Source organism: Rhopalosiphum padi, chromosome 2 (assembly GCF_020882245.1).
Source record: "Rhopalosiphum padi isolate XX-2018 chromosome 2, ASM2088224v1, whole genome shotgun sequence".
In the NCBI taxonomy this organism is placed as follows: Eukaryota; Metazoa; Arthropoda; class Insecta; order Hemiptera; family Aphididae; genus Rhopalosiphum; species Rhopalosiphum padi.
This window is the reverse complement of record NC_083598.1, coordinates 49,727,566-49,750,877: the sequence shown is the minus strand read 5'-3', so window position 1 is coordinate 49,750,877 and position 23,312 is coordinate 49,727,566. Positions and strand designations below refer to the sequence as shown.

The 23,312-nt window shown below is 31.2% G+C and overlaps 5 protein-coding genes and 1 pseudogene across 5 annotated transcripts; 3 read left to right on the top strand and 3 right to left on the bottom strand.

Annotated features, from left to right (window-relative positions):
* The first annotated feature begins 694 nt into the window (after positions 1-694).
* Positions 695-6,341, top strand: LOC132918998 (uncharacterized; annotated as a pseudogene).
* Positions 6,342-9,582: 3,241 nt separating this feature from the next.
* Positions 9,583-10,370, bottom strand: LOC132921882 (histone H1A, sperm-like). The gene has a single exon (XM_060985124.1). It carries the CDS (start codon positions 10,238-10,240, stop codon positions 9,605-9,607), a length of 636 nt encoding a protein of 211 aa, XP_060841107.1. The 5' UTR covers positions 10,241-10,370; the 3' UTR covers positions 9,583-9,604.
* Positions 10,371-12,480: 2,110 nt separating this feature from the next.
* Positions 12,481-13,004, bottom strand: LOC132921891 (histone H3). The gene has a single exon (XM_060985133.1). The coding sequence runs from the start codon at positions 12,934-12,936 to the stop codon at positions 12,526-12,528; it is 411 nt and encodes a 136-aa protein (XP_060841116.1). The 5' UTR covers positions 12,937-13,004; the 3' UTR covers positions 12,481-12,525.
* Positions 13,005-13,159: 155 nt separating this feature from the next.
* On the top strand, positions 13,160-13,619 carry LOC132921904 (histone H4). The gene has a single exon (XM_060985145.1). It carries the CDS (start codon positions 13,237-13,239, stop codon positions 13,546-13,548), a length of 312 nt encoding a protein of 103 aa, XP_060841128.1. The 5' UTR covers positions 13,160-13,236; the 3' UTR covers positions 13,549-13,619.
* Positions 13,620-14,953: 1,334 nt separating this feature from the next.
* Positions 14,954-15,439, bottom strand: LOC132921909 (histone H2A). Its single transcript, XM_060985151.1, has one exon. It carries the CDS (start codon positions 15,372-15,374, stop codon positions 14,997-14,999), a length of 378 nt encoding a protein of 125 aa, XP_060841134.1. The 5' UTR covers positions 15,375-15,439; the 3' UTR covers positions 14,954-14,996.
* Positions 15,440-15,730: 291 nt separating this feature from the next.
* Positions 15,731-16,220, top strand: LOC132921897 (histone H2B-like). Its single transcript, XM_060985140.1, has one exon. The coding sequence runs from the start codon at positions 15,789-15,791 to the stop codon at positions 16,167-16,169; it is 381 nt and encodes a 126-aa protein (XP_060841123.1). The 5' UTR covers positions 15,731-15,788; the 3' UTR covers positions 16,170-16,220.
* The last annotated feature ends 7,092 nt before the right edge of the window (positions 16,221-23,312 follow it).

Genomic DNA, 23,312 nt, shown 5'->3' with positions numbered 1-23,312 from the left:
TAAATAAAAGATAATAACATTTAGAATTATAATTATCCATTTACTTATATTTTATCAAGTGTTCAAGGGTATAGGTAATATACGTAGGATTGATAAGTAGGTACACTCATCTTTGATTTTTTTCAAAAATTTACTGTAAAAAAACTGTTCAAACTGCCGCCTCTTTACGGTCGGTTCGGATGCGCAAGCGCCCAACGGAGCAAAGGCTATGTGCAACTCTTCGACTCCCTTCCATCACCGCGACTTTTTTGACCACCGCGCCCACTTGTCACCATCGTTCAACCAGTTCGTCATCGTCAGCGTATGCGCACCGGGCGCCGTGTCTGTCTGATGACCTTTGACGCTTGTACAGTTATATTCTCCGTCTTTTTGGATTCGATGCATTTATAATATTATACTTGTGTTTGCCACTATATTAACGCTCAAATTAAAATATCGTTTTTATCGCGTAGTGTTCCGGTGATTCGTTTACACCACATCAAGGACTAATATACGCTTAGTCGACCGTGGTACATCGTGCGATCACCCTGCGTCGTCATTGCGACATTTAATTGCACTCTTTTTAATTATTGATATTATATTATAATTCGTCGTCGGTTTGTGTCCGACACACACACACATATATAATATATATATACATATTACATATATGTATACGACAAATATCAAGCCGTCGTCTGTTCGAGGTGTCGCCGCCGACCTATTTATATATACGGACCAAATATTGCAGCACAGCATTATGATTTAACTGATCAATTCTATCTAACCAACATAAACGTAATATTAAAATATGACTAATATCCGAACAATTACAAAAATACAAATTATTAATATTGTATTATTATAAGTACATACATTGCAGTTAATACTGCAGTTATTATGTTTATTGAATTTATTTATTTATAATAGGTATAAGCAATGTGTTAAAAGGATATCATCACCTACGAAAAGGTAATCTAAGTATATATAATAAACTGCATAGCACACAATAAATTAAAAAATTAAGTAAAGTATAGCTAGAGCACCAATTATCCGCAGTAATATTTAATTGTATACCTAATTAATCGTCATAATATTGGAGTAATTTTAATAAGATATATTTTTTATTTAATATACACTATGTATTAAAAATACATATTATACAAAGGAGGGGGATAAATAATGCCCAGCGGAATCTATATGTTAATATTATAAACAGTAGCCGGCGGAATCAATACAAACGTTTTTCCTAAACAGGTAGTTTAGGTGGAATCAATAATTCTCCCACGGCCACAGCTTAATAATAAATTTGAGTTCAGCAAAACATATTATGTGATGTTAGTTTTAATACTAAAGTAAAGAGTAAATTTAACTATTACAAAATTTAAAGGTAAGAATTTTATGTAGAAAATGACATAGGTACCTATGTTTTTATTGACATTATCAATTTAAAGTTATAATATTTTACATAGATATAAAATATAACTCACTTTAAAATGATAATATCAATTAAAGCTTATGTAATTTTCTAAATAATATTTTTACCTTTAAATTTTATAATAGGTAAATTTACTTGCGGTTATGGCGTCCTCGTTGCGTGTTCGAAGATCGTGAAAACACTTAACAGTGCATTCTGTCGGACGTTGTAGGTATGTGTTTCACTTTGGGTGACACGTCCTTCTAATGAAAACATAATGAAAATAATAAATTTTATATAAATGATTAATTACCTATGACTTTAAAGGAGTCTTACTGTATTTTTGTGTTTAAAAATAAAAGTCTGTTCTCTATTGACTATTATAACAAATCTGAACATTATCTATCAATACATTGAACAGCTGAATCCGAACGAGTCTTTATTGCAAAGAGTGGAATATGAATCTCTGGGAAAACGAGACTAACAGATAGAATTCTTTACCTCACTCTCAACAATCATCGTACAGACTCATCGACAGATTTATTCGTTTGAAAACTACATATTGGAACAGAGAATATACAATAGTTTTGCTCGCATATATAGGTAAATTGTAGTATTTTTGATAAGAGTTTATCCAACATGTCAAATTTAATATTTTATAAAATATAGCTTCTTGTTTATCAGCTGTAGACATTCTGGTAATTTTCAGTTATTTTTAACCATTAATATATTTTAGTATTCAAAATGTATATTTTAGTTTCGGTGAAAATGTGTCAACATTCTATATGAAAAAGGCAAATTCGCAAAATTTCACAAAATATATAATATACTCTATGTTTAATAACCAAATCTTTAAGTTTATATTTTATATATTTAAGAATTCTAATAAAAATACCTTCTAATAATTATTTGTTTAAAAGGTAAATTATCTTATATTTATTATAGCTGAGTTCTCGTTGATAAATTATTGTAATTTATTGGGTATCAAATATCAATTTGTAGTTCTATTTTGAATTAAACTTGTCAGACGAAAATGTATAATGTAAAATATATGTATATAAAATGTGTACATAGTAAAATTATGTTTTTTTTATAGGTTTAACAATTATGCAGTATCAAATATATATATACATCACGAGTATTTCAATTTTTTGATAGATCAAAAATAAGTTAGTGTCTATCATACCAAATAATTTTTTTCAATTTTTTTTATTTACCGCAGATATGGCACTGGACGAATAAAAAAGATTTGAAAATGCCAATTTTACATTTTAATAATATTATGTTATGTATGTAATTACAGGTTGACTCTACCAATTTTAATTACATAAAATACTACGATTATGGATATCTTATCAGTTTCATACCTGCAGGTGTATTGTCCACCATTTATCCAGCTCACAAGTAACCGACCAATATATATTTAATAGATTTATACGGCTAGGATTTATAATATAAATTTATTATGTAAATTTAAATTTGATTAATATTTCCTAATACAAATACGAACCACGAGATACGGAATAAAGTTTTTAATTCGAGTGTAATAAATTTATTTTAAGTGATTAAAATAAAATTCACTGTTTTCCTGAATTCCAATGTAGGTACTACAGGACATGTATTAATAATGCAAAAATGTGCAAAATAAAAATATAGGTATACTTAACTATACATACCTTGGTAATTTCAATAAAGTAACTATATTACGGTTTTTTATTATCTCGCACAACAATATTTTAACATACATATAAATCCTAGCCAAGCCTCTCCTAAAAATGTATAATCGTCATACAATGTAGCTTTATAATTGTTTTTTCAGTATTTTTGGGATTTCTGTCATCATTTCGTCGATCGGTTATTTAATCGCAGTCATAAGTATATTATGTTACGTAAACGCACACGTGCATTTCGTCTTACAATTTATTATGGGAACGGCTTTGGTAAAAATAAGACGATTCCTCGTGAAGTGCGATCTTATAACACACGTATATAATAACAGAATTTTGTATTATGTCCTAGACCGTGGCATTTATATCAATTGACAGGGTTTGGACGTATTGGGTTCCACTGGATAAGCAGACAATACGTCACGTTCCAATAGTACTGTACGTTTTGGTAAACAAAGGCGGATATTTTTACTACAGCCTTATCGAACTACACCACATATATTCATCTTATACTTTAACTCTACCTATGGGCAACTTACATATTTTAAAAGTGGCGATGCTCGTCGCTCGACGCACTTGAACCACCGGATTAATAATCGCATACGGTATAAAATACTTGAATATAGGAATGATCGGGTTGGCTTGGTACGTTTTGTGGTTCTACATGATCAATGATAACCTATTTCGGGACCCGAACCTCGATATCATTTTATTTGGAGGTTCCAACAGCCGGCGATATTCTTTTGAAACGTCTGGCGTTTCGTTAATCCGTTCAATGGTGTCGGACATACCGTGGAAATCGCTGTAAACTTCTAAGCCCATCCTCGTGATTGGTCTATTATACGTGTGTAATATTCAAATAATTAATAGAAAAGCAGATGGTGATTTCTACGCTACCGTACGTGGTATCTTATTGAATACGTTTAAAAGTATCTATATTTCTCTATTAAACACATTATTTTGATTATGCAGGCAATTAATGAATGGAATATGAGAACATACACTATTATTATATTGCTTCTCGTCGTCGTCCTGGTCGAATTAGTTCCAGAGATTATTATATCAACTTCCACCACCAGCATCAGAAAGTTTTGGACTTGCTTATATTTTGGTTTAATGAGCATATATTTTTTCATGGAAGCAATTATCGGCAACACTTTAGAAACCAATAAAATGTTACATTTTGTGCTTATAGAAATAGAATTTCTTTATACTTTTGGTAAATATATATTAAACCATGCGAAACATACAATATTGAAAACTATTTTTGTAATATTATGAATACAAATTACGTCGGTTTTTTTTATAGGATTCTACTTAAACCATTTGGATATCGCGCCAATCTATGCCAGCTTACTTTATAGTCTTCTGTTTAGTATGCATTATATTTCAAATTTATTTTGGGAAACAGCAGTGGCGTGCCCAGCAGGTAGGCCTGGTAGGCCCGGGCCTACCCTGTTTTCAAATAATAATTATTAATATTTTTCAAGAAACATAATTTTATACAATTTTTTGCTTCATAATACGATATGTAATTGAATCATTTTGGAACAAAGATTATTTATTTATTACCCACTTATAGCAAGCGTTTATACGTTATTAATAATTCTTTCCTTCGTCGCAAACAATTGTAGCCACAGGACTGCTTATCGGCTAAAAATAGTAAATAATAGACAATAATACACCCGAAGTGAGTTATTTATACATTCGTCACTGACCGTTCACTGCCGACAATCGTCATTTGATATAAGATAATGAATATGGTTTACAAAATATATTTTATTAGTTTATTACAGTGTGTACTGTGTAGTGTGTAGACGTATTATAGTGACTTGTGTGTAACCGAGCCGATCGAGGAAATCGTTTTGTCTGTTTTTGTTTATGTACACTATTAGAATAACCTAAGTACTTTTTTTATTTTATATTGATTATAACTTGACTAATAATTAAATAAAAATAAAAATATGATTAGCCAGTTTTTTAAACCTATTCCGAAACCCACAAGGACATTGAACGATGACGATAGTACAATAGATCAACCACAAACAAAAATGTTAAAATTAAATGTTACCTCAACTTCTAACGAGTCTTCTATTTCCTCGTCTAGCTTAAATGTGCTTGATATTAGCTTAAATAGTGATGAACAACCTATTCAGCCGATTATCAATTTTCCACATCGTAAAATTTGTGAAAAACAACGTAGTTTTCAAAGTTCATGGTACAAAGTTTATCCTTGGATTGAATATTCTGTTCAATTGGATGCAATTTTCTGTTTTTTTTGTCGTCATTTTACTAGTTCTATATCTCGTGAAAAGCATCAAGATATTTTAATAGCCACAGGATATAATAATTGGAAAAATATTTCGGGGATGGCAAAAAAACATAACTCGGCAGATTCGCATAAAACATCGTTAGCCAAATATCAAGGTTATATATCATCAAAAAGTATAGGAGCTGTTACAACTCAAATGAATAGTCATGTCGAAGAGAATATAAATAAAAATCGAGAAGTATTAAAAAGTGTAATTCGTTCAGTTTTGTATTGCGCACGACAGGATATAGGTTTACGTGGTCACAATAATGTAATCGAATATTCAAATGAAATATTTTTATGTACTTATAATTAAAAAAACTATTGTTTCATTTGCATTCATTTAGGTATTATTCAGTCATATAAAAACTTAATTTTATTTTTTAATATGTAACTTTAGGTATTATTAACAAGTCAAATATGAGGAATAAATTGTGTTGTACTATATTATTTTATAATCATTTTTTCTGATTAAATTTAAAAATATTATTAAGTTTCTAAAAAAAAAAATAATGTGTATTGTGTACATATAAACTAAAATAATTATAACCGGGCCTATCCTACATTTTGATCCTGGGCACGCCTCTGGGAAACAGTCCTAAAAACAATAATCAATTCTAGGGTAATAGAATAAAAGATATTAAATGTTCTTAATATTATCAAATGAAGTTAACTGTCTTGGTTATATTTTTAACATAGATTCTAGACGAAGCCAGAATTGACATGTTTATGGCAATAGTATGTTTGGCGATGGCAATGCCCTATGCTATTTTCGCATCGGCGGAAATTCCAACATGGACAGCAGATAAACCAGTAGAAGAAAATCAACAAGATATAATTGAAAACGATGACCTACTATCTGTGTGACTATGTAAAAGACGAATAAAATACATTTAATATTGTAAACAATACACATTAGATGCACTTTAATAAGTCATTTAGGTAATAAAGATAATACAATTATGTATTATTAGTGTTGTTATTTTTAATTTCTGTTTATTATCATCTATGTGTAGGACCATATTAATCAATATTATCACAGACAATATTATCGCAAATAACCAAGTATTTTATAAAGTAAATTTATACTGATGAATAATAACAATTAAAAAGAATGATTTTTTTTCTTTTCTTTTTTTCCCTAAGTTTAGCATAACTATACATAACTATTATTATTAAAACAGTTTTTAGCATAAATTATTTTAGTATAGGTAGTCTAAAAATAATATGCAATATACGCTTATCTAAAATTTATTCTAAAAGCAATAAGTCAAGTTCAAAATTAATTCAAGAAAACATTTATATGATTTATATAAACATATTATAGAATATAGATTGAAAATGAATATACTGATTTATATAAATTTCTTAATATATTTACTAATGTATGATTTTAATTTTATGTTAATATAATTGCGTACCTACTCTTAATTTTACCAAAATATTTAGGACACTGATTGACACAGCTATTATTATTATGGTTCAAATACTTTATTTTTTGAAACATTGAAATCATTGAATCAAAATTTAGCTTTCTTTATGAAAAATTAATACAACTTGCAATATTATTATCAATTACTTTCCATTATACGACGTCGAGTTTAATTTAATAACATTTGAGGTTGACCCTATATAATAATATAATTAATATAAAAGATAAAAAAATAAATAGGTTAATTAATATATAATAAAATTAGCAAAAATAGCAGTATTCATGATCTGTCTAATTATGTGAATTTATTGAAATATAATACATACTTATTATTTACCATCAATAGATATCTATTTCTAAATATTTTTATGTTTATGTACATATACACATATTAATTATTATTATTCTTATAATAAACGGTTAATAATAAATTAGCATTATTATGGTGACTTGTGATTCGTGGTAAATAGGTTAAGTTATATTACATACTATATTTGCGAAATATGAATGAAAAATAAACGGGTGATAGGTACATTAAAAAATTATTGAGCTAAAATTGTTGTATTACATTTAATAATAAAATGTTTTTTTTATTATAAACAAATGAGAATATTATTTATTGAATTCATAATTTAGAAATATAAATTATACTAATTAATTATTATTACTACATATTATTATACATTATTATAAAAACGTGTAATGCTTATCCCTTAAAATTAAAAATATCAGTATATTAAATTAATTTACATTTGAAAATGTTTAATAATTTAATATAATATTATAACGAATTCCATTTCAACACGTACATCATTTAAAGATATATTTATAATACAAATAATAAATAATAAAATTAAATATTCATTTTGATAATAAACATTTTTAATAACCCTCATATAAACGTATTTAAATTATTCTTTTAGTTTATATTATTAATAAGTATACTATACCTATAAATTGATTTGATATTTATTACTATAATAGTTTATTAACATTCAGACAATCATATATATATTTTTGTAATTAAATAATAATACTTGGATTTTTTTATTATTTAAAATACAAAATATTTATTTAATTAAAATCGTATTATTTATAAATAAATATAAATTTAATTAAAAAACGCATTGAACAAATTTAATTATTAATTGTTTTTATCATCCCAATAATTAATAAAATCTGAAAATTAAACACTATAAGGTTTTGTGGTATTGTGGACTGTATGATAAAATATGTAAAAAAGGTGTATCAATGGTCTTAAGAAAAACAAAACGGTGTCAAATCCAAATGCTGGCTGGCTAGCTACGGTATACCATAGATTAAAATATATACTATATAATATAGACCTAGTATAGCATATTGTTTAATCCATTGCTCTAAAGAAAGCTATTCGGTGTCGTCCTACAAGTAATCACGCACGTACTCCGAACACGGCTGTATACGCACCACGCGCGAGACGCTCATCCACATGGCGTGTTTAAAAATGCGTTTTGGACGACTGCGGTATGACGGTTAGCAGTACAGGCAGTGGACAGTATCGATAAAACGATAAAAGTGATGGTGAATTTAATTGTGTCAGAGATCGTACAAAGTGAATTGCATAAAAAAAAATATGTTATGAAAACATTTTTCTTTTTTTTTTCAGAACCGTCTAGTATTTTCCATCAAAGTTTTCTAGTTTTTTTTATTATGAGTCATGATTTATGACCATTCGGGCACCTTAGCTCAATTTTTTTTTCGAATTATCTTAGAAGTTATAACATAATTATTTGTGGTAAATATTTTGGTTATGGTCGATTTCGGTTCAACTGCACTTGGAAAATGCAGGTCTTCGCGACGAAATGATTTACAAAAAAATAAAACACAATACTAATAATATACACATATACACAAAATTACCACAATTTTTACATTTATTTTAAGTTTTGAGTGTCCTGCAAATCTAAATTTCTTGGTACTATTCCATTCAAATGTTTACCTACAATAATAGTATACCTATTCTATCTTTTGACAAAATAAAATACGTACTACTAGTATAAAAATGTATCATGAATTTCATGATACAGGATACAAAATACAATATGTTATCGAATAATTTACACACGTTTTGTTTTATTATACAACTACATGCACGTGTGATGTACAATTAATGTAATATTGCATTAAAAAAACATTTAATTAATATTACAATAATATAGGTACCTGAGTACCAATGTTAATTGTTAATAACCCTGGGATGACTGAGCTTGTACTTACCTATTTTCAGTTATATCTAAAAACGCAGGTACTTACAGTGAAACATGAAATTAATTATAATATATTTCTTATTATAATGTATTTCACACGAGAAATTACTAACTAAAGGTTGGCTTTAAAAAAAATAAACACATGCAAATGCAACAAGTTCCGAGCACTAGTAATGACCTTGTAATTTGTATATTAAAATAAATGATATTATGTGATACACTACTACTTATTAACGTACTAGGCTTGGTATTAAATATAATCGGCGTAGACGATTTTATACTGCGCGGCGGCAACTATTGTTGGTACAAAATATGGTAGGGCCAACAAAATGATTCGCTGTAGACCAGTAAGATAGTACTGACGACTTGTGTAAGTAAATATTACAATAAGTATTTTAAATTATGAATAATGAATTCAAATTGAGATTTGTGATTTTAAAGGATATGACTTCTAATCACCAAGTAAAAAGTAATTATTTAGGTGTATAAGAAAATTGGTGGTCCTGAAAAGGACCGTTTTAAGGGACGAGAGAGAAGTAGTGATCGTTCAGTTTACTTCTTCTTGGGAGCTGCTGTTTTCTTGGTTGGAGTCTTCTTCGCTTTGGGTTTGACAGCGCCAGCAGGTTTTTTCGCTTTGACCGGAGATTTCTTCGGTTTGGTAGCCTTCTTAGGTTTAGCAGCGACGGCCGCTTTCTTGGATTTTTTAGCCGCCGGTTCGCCAGAAGCTGGTTTCACTTTCTTGGCAGACGTCGATTTCCTCTTCACGGCACCAGGGGCTTTGACTTTTTTGGCCACCGGTTTCTTCTTCTTGACTACGGCCGCCTTTTTTGGTTTAACCTCGGCAACCGGCAGTTTGAAATGTCCAGAAGCGCCGGTGCCCTTGGTCTGAACGACGGTACCGTTCGCTACGGCGGCTTTCAAAAACTTCCTGATGAACGGCGCCAGCTTGGCGGGATCGACTTTGTAGTTGGCAGCCAAGTATTTCTTGATAGCCGGCAAAGAAGATCCTTTCTTCTCCTTGAGTTCTTTGATGGCAGACTTCACCATCACGGAGGTGGTCGGGTGAGACGCAGCGGGCTTCTTTGCCTTTGAAGCAGCAGCAGCAGTCTTCTTCTTGGCCGGAGACTTTTTCGCGGCTGGCGACGCAGTGACTGGTGCCGGAGAGGCGGGAACGACCGTTTCTGTCATGATAGAGTTGATTTTGAACGTAGAAAACCGACTCGAAAATTTACTGTTGAATGTAACGCTGAGCAACGAAACGGTTTGTAAATATATATACTGTACCGTACCGACTAGTAAACCGTCGTGATTCGCGTCATCGACACGGCTGCGGTTGTGCAAACGTTTTTCGCGATTTCTCGGCGAGAAATAGTTGTAAAAATCTGACTTTGATCTTTTCTAAAAGCCAGCTAAATTCCAAAAGATCTCATATAGTTATCCCGACGCTATCTAGTAACACAAAACCACCACGGATCGTTATTCTCACGGTTCCAACCGTGTTTTCGTAGTCCATGTTTAATGGTATACCGTATGACCGAAACCAATTTTAAATGTACAAAAACTTTTTAGACACATTCTATACGAGTTTCCCAAGCCTCGAGTGCTTGCAGTTTTCAAATCGACCGATATGTCGATGAACAGTGACTTTTCAAAATTGACGGTTTTAGGTTACTGTTACGGCACGGCGTCATTAACGTTTATACCATTGACATGTTTACATCACGGACTTTACCAATAAATCTAATCTTAATGGTACCTATTCACGTTAAATATTTTTTTTAAATAATCATAGTATTTCGCCGTTAAGGGATTTTGGTCGAAACTCGATTTTAAATAAACAAAATTTGACTTATTTATACGTCATCATCGGTGATCTCGTGTCTGATACATTGTCGAGTTTGTACGCGTAATAAACCGACGCCGCAGATTACACTACTATACACCATTACCTATATTATTTGTCTGTGATTTTTTAGCATCTAACGTCTTGTTGCCCCGAACCTTGACGATGTCATACTGTTTTTCTATAAATAGAGTATTTTGTTATTTATTATTTAAGAAGACAAGAATTGATAGTACAAAACGTCGTCGAAACCCGCGGGGAACCTAAGACACCTTCTAAAGTGGGCAAATGTCCTAATATAACGTAACATTTCAATAGTTGTACTATTAATAGTATAAGAACCGAAGAATTTCCTACAATGATAGATTTTAGTCTTTTGTTGATCTACCGCCAAAAATCTGTACCGTGTATTCGTCTAGCCGTGAGATTCGGTATATCATTATTATAATATTATGTAATAAGTATAATATGGGTATGAATATGTTGTTTATTTTTAATTAAACGTAGCTATCGGACCTATCGAAATATTTTTATTATACATTTGCATTTTTTCTATCATATTAATGTGATTATTGAAGTAGGTCTGTAGATAATTACGTAATCTTTTGTATAACGTAGGAACAAAGTGAGTATTTTACAGGTTAAAACTTTTAAAAATAGGCACTTTTTAAAAGTTATATTTTTAACAGTGATAAAAAAATAACAAAAGCACTATCTCTAAATACTTATGTAAATTATAATGTATTTATAATTAAATATTATTAATTAACGGCACTGCACGCATTTAAAACGTTTTTATTAAAATACATTTTCATTGTCTTTTGAGTGTTATAGTAAGTGTAATATTGTACGTATTCCGTGGATTTTTTCCATTATTCATCAACAAGTTACATACAATAATTTTTATTATTATTATCAAACAGGCATAATAACGTATTAAAAAAAATATGTTATGTTAAAATAATATTTCGACGGTTGTTTATAGTAAATAATAATTTTGTGAAATTATGTTTTTGATTCCCTTACCCAATTTAAGTAGTGCTTAATTACTTGAAGATGAGAAAGGGTCGACTTAAGGTCTTAAATTTAATGTCACGAGTAGCGATGAGAATAATCGAGATATCTCAATTATTAAAACAATAATCGATCTTGTAAACGAGTGATTTTTATCCGAATTATAGTAACTCGGAACTCGACCACCTACTGGGGTTCACATCACTCGATTTATTTTAGAATCCTGTCCCACAAAACTCCTAACAACGTATAAAATATTGAATGAATAATAGTTATTAGTAAATTTATAAATGGCTATTATTATTTAAATGTATAAAATAATTTGCTAAGTAAAAGTTAGAATGAAATGTATAATACTATATTCATTGCAATCGAATAAAAATTATTCCTAAGATGACCATGAAACGAGACGTGTTAGGAGGGGGTATAACACGATTATGAAAATGTTTCGATTACTAATTCAATCGATGCCCATCACACTATTCACGACACTAGGTATTTGATTGTAAAATAGTATTAAGTTACGTTAGACGAGTATTAGAGAATTAACATGTAACGACGGTTTGGTGGCCCTGAAAAGGGCCGTTTTAAGTGGTATATGAGCATCAAAAGACGATTAAGCGCGTTCACCGCGGATACGACGAGCCAGTTGGATGTCCTTAGGCATGATCGTGACACGCTTGGCGTGGATGGCGCACAAGTTGGTGTCTTCGAACAAACCGACCAGATAGGCTTCGCTGGCTTCCTGCAATGCCATGACGGCGGAACTCTGGAAACGCAAGTCGGTCTTGAAATCCTGAGCGATCTCACGCACCAAACGTTGGAACGGCAATTTGCGGATCAACAGCTCCGTGCTCTTCTGGTAACGACGGATTTCACGGAGAGCCACGGTTCCCGGACGATAACGATGGGGTTTCTTCACTCCTCCGGTGGCGGGTGCGCTCTTACGGGCGGCTTTGGTTGCCAGCTGCTTTCTGGGAGCCTTTCCTCCGGTAGATTTACGTGCGGTCTGCTTGGTACGGGCCATTGTTGATTTTGGTTATTACTAGTGATGTTAATGTACGGACAAATGTAAAACAGTGATAACCGTCGAATCGAATTTCACCAGTATTTATATACAAAACGGATTCGTATCTGCCGTTCTCATTGGTCGACGCGTTGTCGATAATCGGGGAGTGGGAGAAAACAAATGGAGCATTTCGATTGGCCGTGCGTGCTCCGTGAAACGCATAAATACATTGACGTTTGTTAACCGGGCATCAGTCAACGTTCAGCGTTCATCGCAGCAGCTCTTTAAGCAATCGGCTAGAAACTACATAAAATCAACATGACCGGACGCGGTAAAGGAGGAAAAGGTCTTGGAAAAGGAGGCGCCAAACGTCATCGTAAAGTACTCCGTGATAACATCCAAGGAATAACCAAGCCTGCCATTCGTCGATTAGCTCGCCGTGGCGGAGTAAAACGTATCTCCGGTTTGATCTACGAAGAAACCCGCGGAGTGTTGAAAGTGTTCCTGGAAAACGTGATTCGTGATGCCGTAACATACACCGAACACGCCAAGAGGAAGACAGTGACCGCCATGGACGTTGTCTACGCTCTTAAACGCCAAGGACGTACCTTGTACGGTTTCGGAGGTTAAAATGTTACGTCCGCGATTTGCTACGTAAAAATATAAGACACATATTAAAAAGGCCCTTTTCAGGGCCACCACTTATAATATAAACGTCTCTTAGACTACATGCTCAACTAGATTTGTTTACTTCAATGTATCAAATTGTTTTTGTATTGGTGTATTTTATGGGCACTTTAATATTCATCATTATACCTATTTAAAACAAAATTAAGTAACACATCGTTCTTTTCATAAGCGTAAATTAACTCGAATAGGTGTTAAACAATACGAGATTGATTTCTGTGTAAAAACCAAATTGGTGTAAATACACCACGAATGTATAATTGAAAATTTGAAAAAGAATTGCGCGGGTAGGTAATTGTTAATATAAATATCACTGAAATATTTATCACATATTATGGATTGAGACTAAAAAAAACAATAAACGGAAGGCATTTTTTCTGTCTAATTGATGATGGTAATTTTATAATTTTGATGTATACACTACTTTGTTACAGCTAATAGGTAGATCACTTTGTTGATGTTATAAGAATATAATAATACGTTATGTATGGATCTACCTTTTACTAAGTAAGCTTTTATTATATCGGGATTCCCGATGGAGAAAATATACCTTTCTTCATTTGCAGTCTTCTTTATCAATGTTTTTTTTTCGTGTTACGTTATAATTTTGTATTTAAATTCTAAATCATTTGATAAATTTTTTTGACACATGGATATTTATACTCACAATATTAGAACATATTATGAAATATCAATTCAATCGTAATATTTATTTATTTTTGTAGATTGTAATGTTCAATTAATGGGTACGCAACACATAGATATGTATGTGCGTCATAATACTTATTAATCTGGACTTTATAATAGGTATGATTACTAAGCGCATGATAAACCTGACGACACAATATTACAAAAGTCATATATTATACAGTATACCACTGTACCACCTATTAGTATTTTATACAACTTGTCACGATGGTGAACGTTCGAAACATTGTTCTGTACCAAAATAAAATTTAGCTCAACAACAATTTGAATACAATTACCACGTTTACACGCAGTAGTTAATGCGTGTATTGAGTTATTCTGATAGTTGGGAGCATATTATAAAGGCATTTATTATTTAATGCAAATCGAACAGCTCTTATTCTGGGATTAAGCAATGCATGTAAATGCGAATTAATATTTTAACGGGAATTTTAAAATGTCAAATTTAAACTAATATAATTATTTTGGTCACCACATCCAAAGTATACGTATTTAGCAGGACTAATAAAACCTATGGTATTAAATATCTAATTTTGGTATTTTAGGAACCATCTTTGTCGTCATGTCATAAAGTATAATGGGAATTGAAAAGGGGATAAGAGGGTGGGTGATGTTTACAATAAATTGGTATTGGTGGCCCTGAAAAGGGCCGTTTTATAAGTTGACTAGGTGGTTCTAGGGGATTAGACTTTTTTCTCGGTCTTTTTGGGCAAAAGAACGGCTTGGATGTTAGGCAACACACCGCCTTGAGCGATTGTAACACCGGACAACAGTTTGTTCAATTCTTCGTCGTTCCTGATTGCCAATTGCAAATGTCTGGGAATGATACGAGATTTCTTGTTGTCACGGGCAGCGTTACCGGCCAATTCCAACACTTCAGCTGCCAAATATTCCATGACGGCGGCCAGGTATACCGGTGCTCCGGCTCCGACACGTTCGGCGTAGTTTCCTTTTCTCAACAGACGATGGATACGACCGACTGGGAACTGGAGTCCAGCACGGGACGACCTGGTCTTGGATTTACCTCCCTTCGATTTTCCTGCTTTACCTCTTCCGCTCATGATTGTATTTGAATGCTTGACTGCTTTGTAACTGATTCGAACTCTGAATGGTGATAAAATCCATAGGTTGGGAAGCTTATATAGCCAAAATTTAGAAAACAGTACTGCGATTGGACAGTTTGAATTGTTATGACGATATTACTTGACTCCGTTTGATATGCAACTACTACTAAACGATGTTGTTTTTCATCATCGTTCTGATAATGTTTTTTCGCGGAGAAGCTTCTATTTTTATTGAACACTTAACCACTGTGGATCCTATTTGTTCTGTTATACCTATTAGAATTTGGCCAATGGCTGTTTGACGTGTCTCCTTGGGTTATTCATATATACAGTCGCTTTGTGTGTTTCAACAACATTCGTATTTGAAGTGCTTCATCGTCAACAACCACAGTTTACAAAAAATTATCAGCTATGGCTCCAGGAGGTAAATCCGCAGGAAAGGCAATGAAAAAGTCGTCCGGCAAGGCCCAAAAAAACATCGCCAAGTCCGACAAGAAACGCAAGCCAAAGAGGAAAGAATCCTATGCCATCTACATCTACAAAGTGCTGAAGCAAGTACATCCCGACACCGGAGTCTCCTCTAAGGCAATGAGCATCATGAACAGTTTCGTCAACGATTTGTTCGAACGTATCGCCGCCGAGTCCAGTCGTCTGGCCCACTACAACAAGCGGTCGACCATCACCAGTCGGGAGATCCAAACCGCTGTCCGATTGTTGTTGCCCGGGGAATTGGCCAAGCACGCCGTCAGTGAAGGAACAAAAGCTGTAACCAAGTACACAAGTTCCAAATAATTCAACTTATATTATAACATTCTTTAAAAAGGCCCTTTTTAGGGCCACCAATTTTTTCTATTGATCGATAATTATTTAAATTCATATATTTATCTCCCTACAGTCTATACTTAAACTCTATCAGTGGGTATCTTGCTATTTTAAAAGTGGCAATACTCTACACACTTTTCTCGATTTTTTTGAAGTTAAACTTCTTTACGCAGGGTAGTGAGAAAAAAAAAAGCGAACGGGCGGCCGTACGAACGCAAACACGGACATGTCGTGCGCAGCCGCGGATTGTCGTAGCTGTATTTTATAAACATGGGTTGTGTCATTAAGCGACAGTATTTTTGGTTGGGTTATTAAACAAAGAATACTCAACAATAATATTAATGAGATAAATATTTAGATAAAAACGGAATGATCGTCCGAGATGATTTCATACGGTCGTCGGGGCGGCGGTGCGAAGCGTATCAGTACGTCATATACATAATATCACATAATAATAATAATATTACGTATTATAAATTATAATGTTGGACGGTGACAGCTGATGCGGTTTCGACGACGATGATAATAATAATACCATACACGCGCAGTTGTAACTTGCGATTAAAGGTCCAGGTCGTGCGGCGAGCCGGTTTTTCGATTGGTTGGTGGGTTGAAGTGTCGGTGGCGGCGGCGGCCCGCGTTCCCGTCGTGGCTTAGTTGTATGTACACGTATCCAGTGTGCTTTTAGCCATTGTTATTGATATAATAATACAGGGTGATTTTTTTATCGTGAACCAGTAAATATCTCGGTAAATATTAGGAATTTTAAAATAATTTTTTTTTTAAACTTTCTAGGTTTTACTATTTTACACTGTGTTACAAGTTTGATAATTTTAACTTCTTCCCTTATTTGATAAAAAACTATCAACTTTCGATTTTCAAATGGCAATACATATTTTCGATAACGAAAATTTATAAATATACTGAAAAAAATAATTTTAACGTTTATAGAATTTAATTTCAGTAATCCGTTCGCGACTTATTACTGTTTAAATATTCGTTCAATTTACTGCTACCGGGTAGTTTATCAAACCCAACAGTAAAGACCAGAAGTAAAAACGAAATGATATCTTAATTTAACAATACCCATAACGATCATAATCGATAATAAATCTTAGGTAGCAAGATAGATAAACAATACTGTTAGAAAAAAAAAATGTCCTATCAACACTCCCACCAGAAAACCGTGGTGTCAGTGAGCGACTAGCCTGCCGCATCGAGGTTGAATCAGTTATAAAGTATAAAAATAACATATTACAATTTACTATCGTGGTTACATAGTACATCACTGGTTACTGATTCTTGGTATAGGACTTATCACGTATTATTTTAACAAAAAAATGATAATATATGGCGGTTAACTGTTAATGTTAATTTTCCATTGTCAAATATTGAATATTAATTATTAATTAATTAATATTCTTTGAACGTTTAACCACAGAATACGTTTTAAGTAAATACTATGTAAATGTGTATTATTTTAAATATAAATTTAAGGTTTAAACCAATTATTTCAATGCATATGTATTTTGTGATAGTGTTTTAATGTTGTATTTTGGTTAAACAATTTTAATTTAATTAAAAGTATACTTGATATGATATGATCACATTAATAGTTAATTGTATATTTAAATAATTAGGTCAAGTTATTGGTACATTACATAAGTAGGGCTATGGAGTTTTTATTAACCTAAATTGGCAAATTAAAATTTTTTTTTTACCTCTGAGTGTCATTTTCATGCAATATATTAAAAGATTTTTATATCTTAAAATATTAATTAAAAATTAACATCATTTCAAAAATAAGTGTAAAAATATGGCGAAGTCAGATTGGGACTACGAGGTGGCCAACATATTTTTGGACTGTACGTTCCCATCCAATTTGTACCAAAAGTGCAATTTAAATACTCTATAACAATATTTTTATTATGAGCTGGAGCACCGTCCTGCTGCCAAACTAAAGTTTTGCGTTTTGATAACAACACAGGACTCATTTTCTCGATGCACAAACCATTGTAATATCAGTCTGATGTAGGTTATTTGTCATGTCACTTAATTTGTGTAATCAAAATAATTTACCTATTCTATTTTTTTTTTAGTATTCATAGATTGATTTGTAATTATTTTTATGTTTAATGAAAAGAAAACCTTTAATGGAAGGGGCATTGTAAAAATGTATAATTAAAAAAAAAGAAGAAATGTGTGAATAGACCTTTAACTACTTTAGTCTTAGCTCTATACCCTGAATCCAAGTACATATAGCAACCATATACATTTATATCTGCACATTTATGAATTATTTTTCTAAATACATAGAAATTGTTGATTTACTTTGTTTTAAAATGAAAAAATGTTATCTGTTTAATATAATCATTTACTATAGTAATTAAAATACACCATATTGTTTTTTAAAAAATATTTATTTTGTAATTTACTAATTATAACTCATCAATCTAATATAGAAATATAAATTATATTAAATAAATACATATGTATTTGTATGTATTTGGAGGACATATCTTTATCAAAACGCAAAACTTTAGTTTGGCAGCAGGACGGTGCTCCAGCTCATAATAAAAATATTGTTATAGAGTATTTAAATTGCACTTTTGGTACAAATTGGATGGGAACGTACAGTCCAAAAATATGTTGGCCACCTCGTAGTCCCAATCTGACTTCGCCATATTATTTTCTTTGGGGTTATCTTCAAAGTGTAGTTTACAAAGAAATGCCTGCTAATGTAAATGATCTTAAACAAAAAATTAAAGATGCTTGTTCTAATATCTCAAATTATGTTTTAGTGAAAACTACTACAAATGAATTACTTAAACGACTGGCAATTTGTTTGGAAGTAGATGGTCATCAGTTTGAACATCTATTAAAATAAATTATTAATAAACTTTAATTGACTACTTACAAGTATTGTGTATGTGTTTGTTTGTTTTAATTAAATTTTGAACTTAACTAATCCTTACTTTCCTTACCAATATTGGAAGCTTTTATAAATTATAAGGTATATTTACTATATTCTAAGATGTATGTATTTCAACCATGGTTACATAGTTCTGTGATAATTTTTTTTACCTCTGAGTGTCATTTTCATGCAATATATTAAAAGATTTTTATATCTTAAAATATTAATTAAAAATTAACATCATTTCAAAAATAAGTGTAAAAATCAATATTTTTTAAAACATTCATAGCCCTTAAAATATGTTATACTCTATGTATAGAGTAGATAATGTAAAGTATGTTCAATGTTCATTTAATTTGTATTAATTTATCTAGGGTAGTGGACATGTTAAGTGTTAATATTTTTTATTAGGTATGACCTTACCCAAATCCTGCAAAAATTTGCACTACGGAAATTTGTTCAGTTCATGTTATAGTAAAATTATTAATAACTAATGTGTTTATTGCCTTTGATAATTTAGTATTGAATTAATGTCCATTATTTGGTATAAGTTCAATAAACTTGAATAAAAACTACCTATCAATTATTTATGACTTATTTCAACGTCTTGAACATATTAATCCTACTGGTTAGTGGCTACTAAAAAACTAAATACTAATTAATAAATGTAAAAAAGTTAATGAAAAATTTAAAAAGAGTGAACATTTATAAAGTTGTTTTATTATATGAAACAAAGAAAATAAGTAACATACTTACATATTATAATGTTTTGTACTACTATAGCATAGAAAAGTACTATAGTACCAATACCAGGGATACCACTAACAATATTAACTAAATTAATTTGTATACCATGGAACAATATTATATCTTAGTTCATGTTTCAAAATTAAACCTATGAAGTATGAAGTTAATATTATCACAGAACTATGTAACCATGGTTGAAATACATACATCTTAGAATATAGTAAATATACCTTATAATTTATAAAAGCTTCCAATATTGGTAAGGAAAGTAAGGATTAGTTAAGTTCAAAATTTAATTAAAACAAACAAACACATACACAATACTTGTAAGTAGTCAATTAAAGTTTATTAATAATTTATTTTAATAGATGTTCAAACTGATGACCATCTACTTCCAAACAAATTGCCAGTCGTTTAAGTAATTCATTTGTAGTAGTTTTCACTAAAACATAATTTGAGATATTAGAACAAGCATCTTTAATTTTTTGTTTAAGATCATTTACATTAGCAGGCATTTCTTTGTAAACTACACTTTGAAGATAACCCCAAAGAAAATAATATGGCGAAGTCAGATTGGGACTACGAGGTGGCCAACATATTTTTGGACTGTACGTTCCCATCCAATTTGTACCAAAAGTGCAATTTAAATACTCTATAACAATATTTTTATTATGAGCTGGAGCACCGTCCTGCTGCCAAACTAAAGTTTTGCGTTTTGATAAAGATATGTCCTCCAAATACATACAAATACATATGTATTTATTTAATATAATTTATATTTCTATATTAGATTGATGAGTTATAATTAGTAAATTACAAAATAAATATTTTTTAAAAAACAATATGGTGTATTTTAATTACTATAGTAAATGATTATATTAAACAGATAACATTTTTTCATTTTAAAACAAAGTAAATCAACAATTTCTATGTATTTAGAAAAATAATTCATAAATGTGCAGATATAAATGTATATGGTTGCTATATGTACTTGGATTCAGGGTATAGAGCTAAGACTAAAGTAGTTAAAGGTCTATTCACACATTTCTTCTTTTTTTTTAATTATACATTTTTACAATGCCCCTTCCATTAAAGGTTTTCTTTTCATTAAACATAAAAATAATTACAAATCAATCTATGAATACTAAAAAAAAAATAGAATAGGTAAATTATTTTGATTACACAAATTAAGTGACATGACAAATAACCTACATCAGACTGATATTACAATGGTTTGTGCATCGAGAAAATGAGTCCTGTGTTGTTATCAAAACGCAAAAACTTTAGTTTGGCAGCAGGACGGTGCTCCAGCTCATAATAAAAATATTGTTATAGGAGTATTAAATTGCACTTTTGGTACAAATTGGATGGAACGTACAGTCCAAAAATATGTTGGCCACCTCGTAGTCCCAATCTGACTTCGCCATATTTTTACACTTATTTTTGAAATGATGTTAATTTTTAATTAATATTTTAAGATATAAAAATCTTTTAATATATTGCATGAAAATGACACTCAGAGGTAAAAAAAAAATTTTAATTTGCCAATTTAGGTTAATAAAAACTCCATAGCCCTACTTATGTAATGTACCAATAACTTGACCTAATTATTTAAATATACAATTAACTATTAATGTGATCATATCATATCAAGTATACTTTTAATTAAATTAAAATTGTTTAACCCAAAATACAACATTAAAACACTATCACAAAATACATATGCATTGAAATAATTGGTTTAAACCTTAAATTTATATTTAAAATAATACACATTTTACATAGTATTTACTTAAAACGTATTCTGTGGTTAAACGTTCAAAGAATATTAATTAATTAATAATTAATATTCAATATTTGACAATGGAAAATTAACATTAACAGTTAACCGCCATATATTATCATTTTTTGTTAAAATAATACGTGATAAGTCCTATACCAAGAATCAGTAACCAGTGATGTACTATGTAACCACGATAGTAAATTGTAATATGTTATTTTTATACTTTATAACTGATTCAAACCTCGATGCGGCAGGCTAGTCGCTCACTGACACCACGGTTTTCTGGTGGGAGTGTTGATAGGACATTTTTTTTTTCTAACAGTATTGTTTATCTATCTTGCTACCTAAGATTTATTATCGATTATGATCGTTATGGGTATTGTTTAAATTAAGATATCATTTCGTTTTTACTTCTGGTCTTTACTGTTGGGTTTGATAAACTACCCGGTAGCAGTAAATTGAACGAATATTTAAACAGTAATAAGTCGCGAACGGATTACTGAAATTAAATTCTATAAACGTTAAAATTATTTTTTTCAGTATATTTATAAATTTTCGTTATCGAAAATATGTATTGCCATTTGAAAATCGAAAGTTGATAGTTTTTTATCAAATAAGGGAAGAAGTTAAAAATTATCAAAACTTGTAACACAGTGTTAAAATAGTAAAACCTAGAAAGTTAAAAAAAAAATTATTTTAAAATTCCTAATATTTACCGAGATATTTACTGGTTCACGATAAAAAAATCACCCTGTATTATTATATCAATAACAATGGCTAAAAGCACACTGGATACGTGTACATACAACTAAGCCACGACGGGAACGCGGCCGCCGCCGCCACCGACACTTCAACCCACAACCAATCGAAAAACCGGCTCGCCGCACGACCTGGACCTTTAATCGCAAGTTACAACTGCGCGTGTATGGTATTATTATTATCATCGTCGTCGAAAACCGCATCAGCTGTCACCGTCCAACATTATAATTTATAATACGTATATTATTATTATTATGTGATATTATGTATATGACGTACTGATACGCTTCGCACCGCCGCCCCGACGACCGTATGAAATCATCTCGGACGATCATTCCGTTTTTATCTAAATATTTATCTCATTAATATTATTGTTGTGTATTCTTTGTTTAATAACCCAACCAAAAATACTGTCGCTTAATGACACAACCCATGTTTATAAAATACAGCTACGACAATCCGCGGCTGCGCACGACATGTCCGTGTTTGCGTTCGTACGGCCGCCCGTTCGCTTTTTTTTTTCTCACTACCCTGCGTAAAGAAGTTTAACTTCAAAAAAATCGAGAAAAGTGTGTAGAGTATTGCCACTTTTAAAATAGCAAGATACCCACTGATAGAGTTTAAGTATAGACTGTAGGGAGATAAATATATGAATTTAAATAATTATCGATCAATAGAAAAAATTGGTGGCCCTAAAAAGGGCCTTTTTTAAAGAATGTTATAATATAAGTTGAATTATTTGGAACTTGTGTACTTGGTTACAGCTTTTGTTCCTTCACTGACGGCGTGCTTGGCCAATTCCCCGGGCAACAACAATCGGACAGCGGTTTGGATCTCCCGACTGGTGATGGTCGACCGCTTGTTGTAGTGGGCCAGACGACTGGACTCGGCGGCGATACGTTCGAACAAA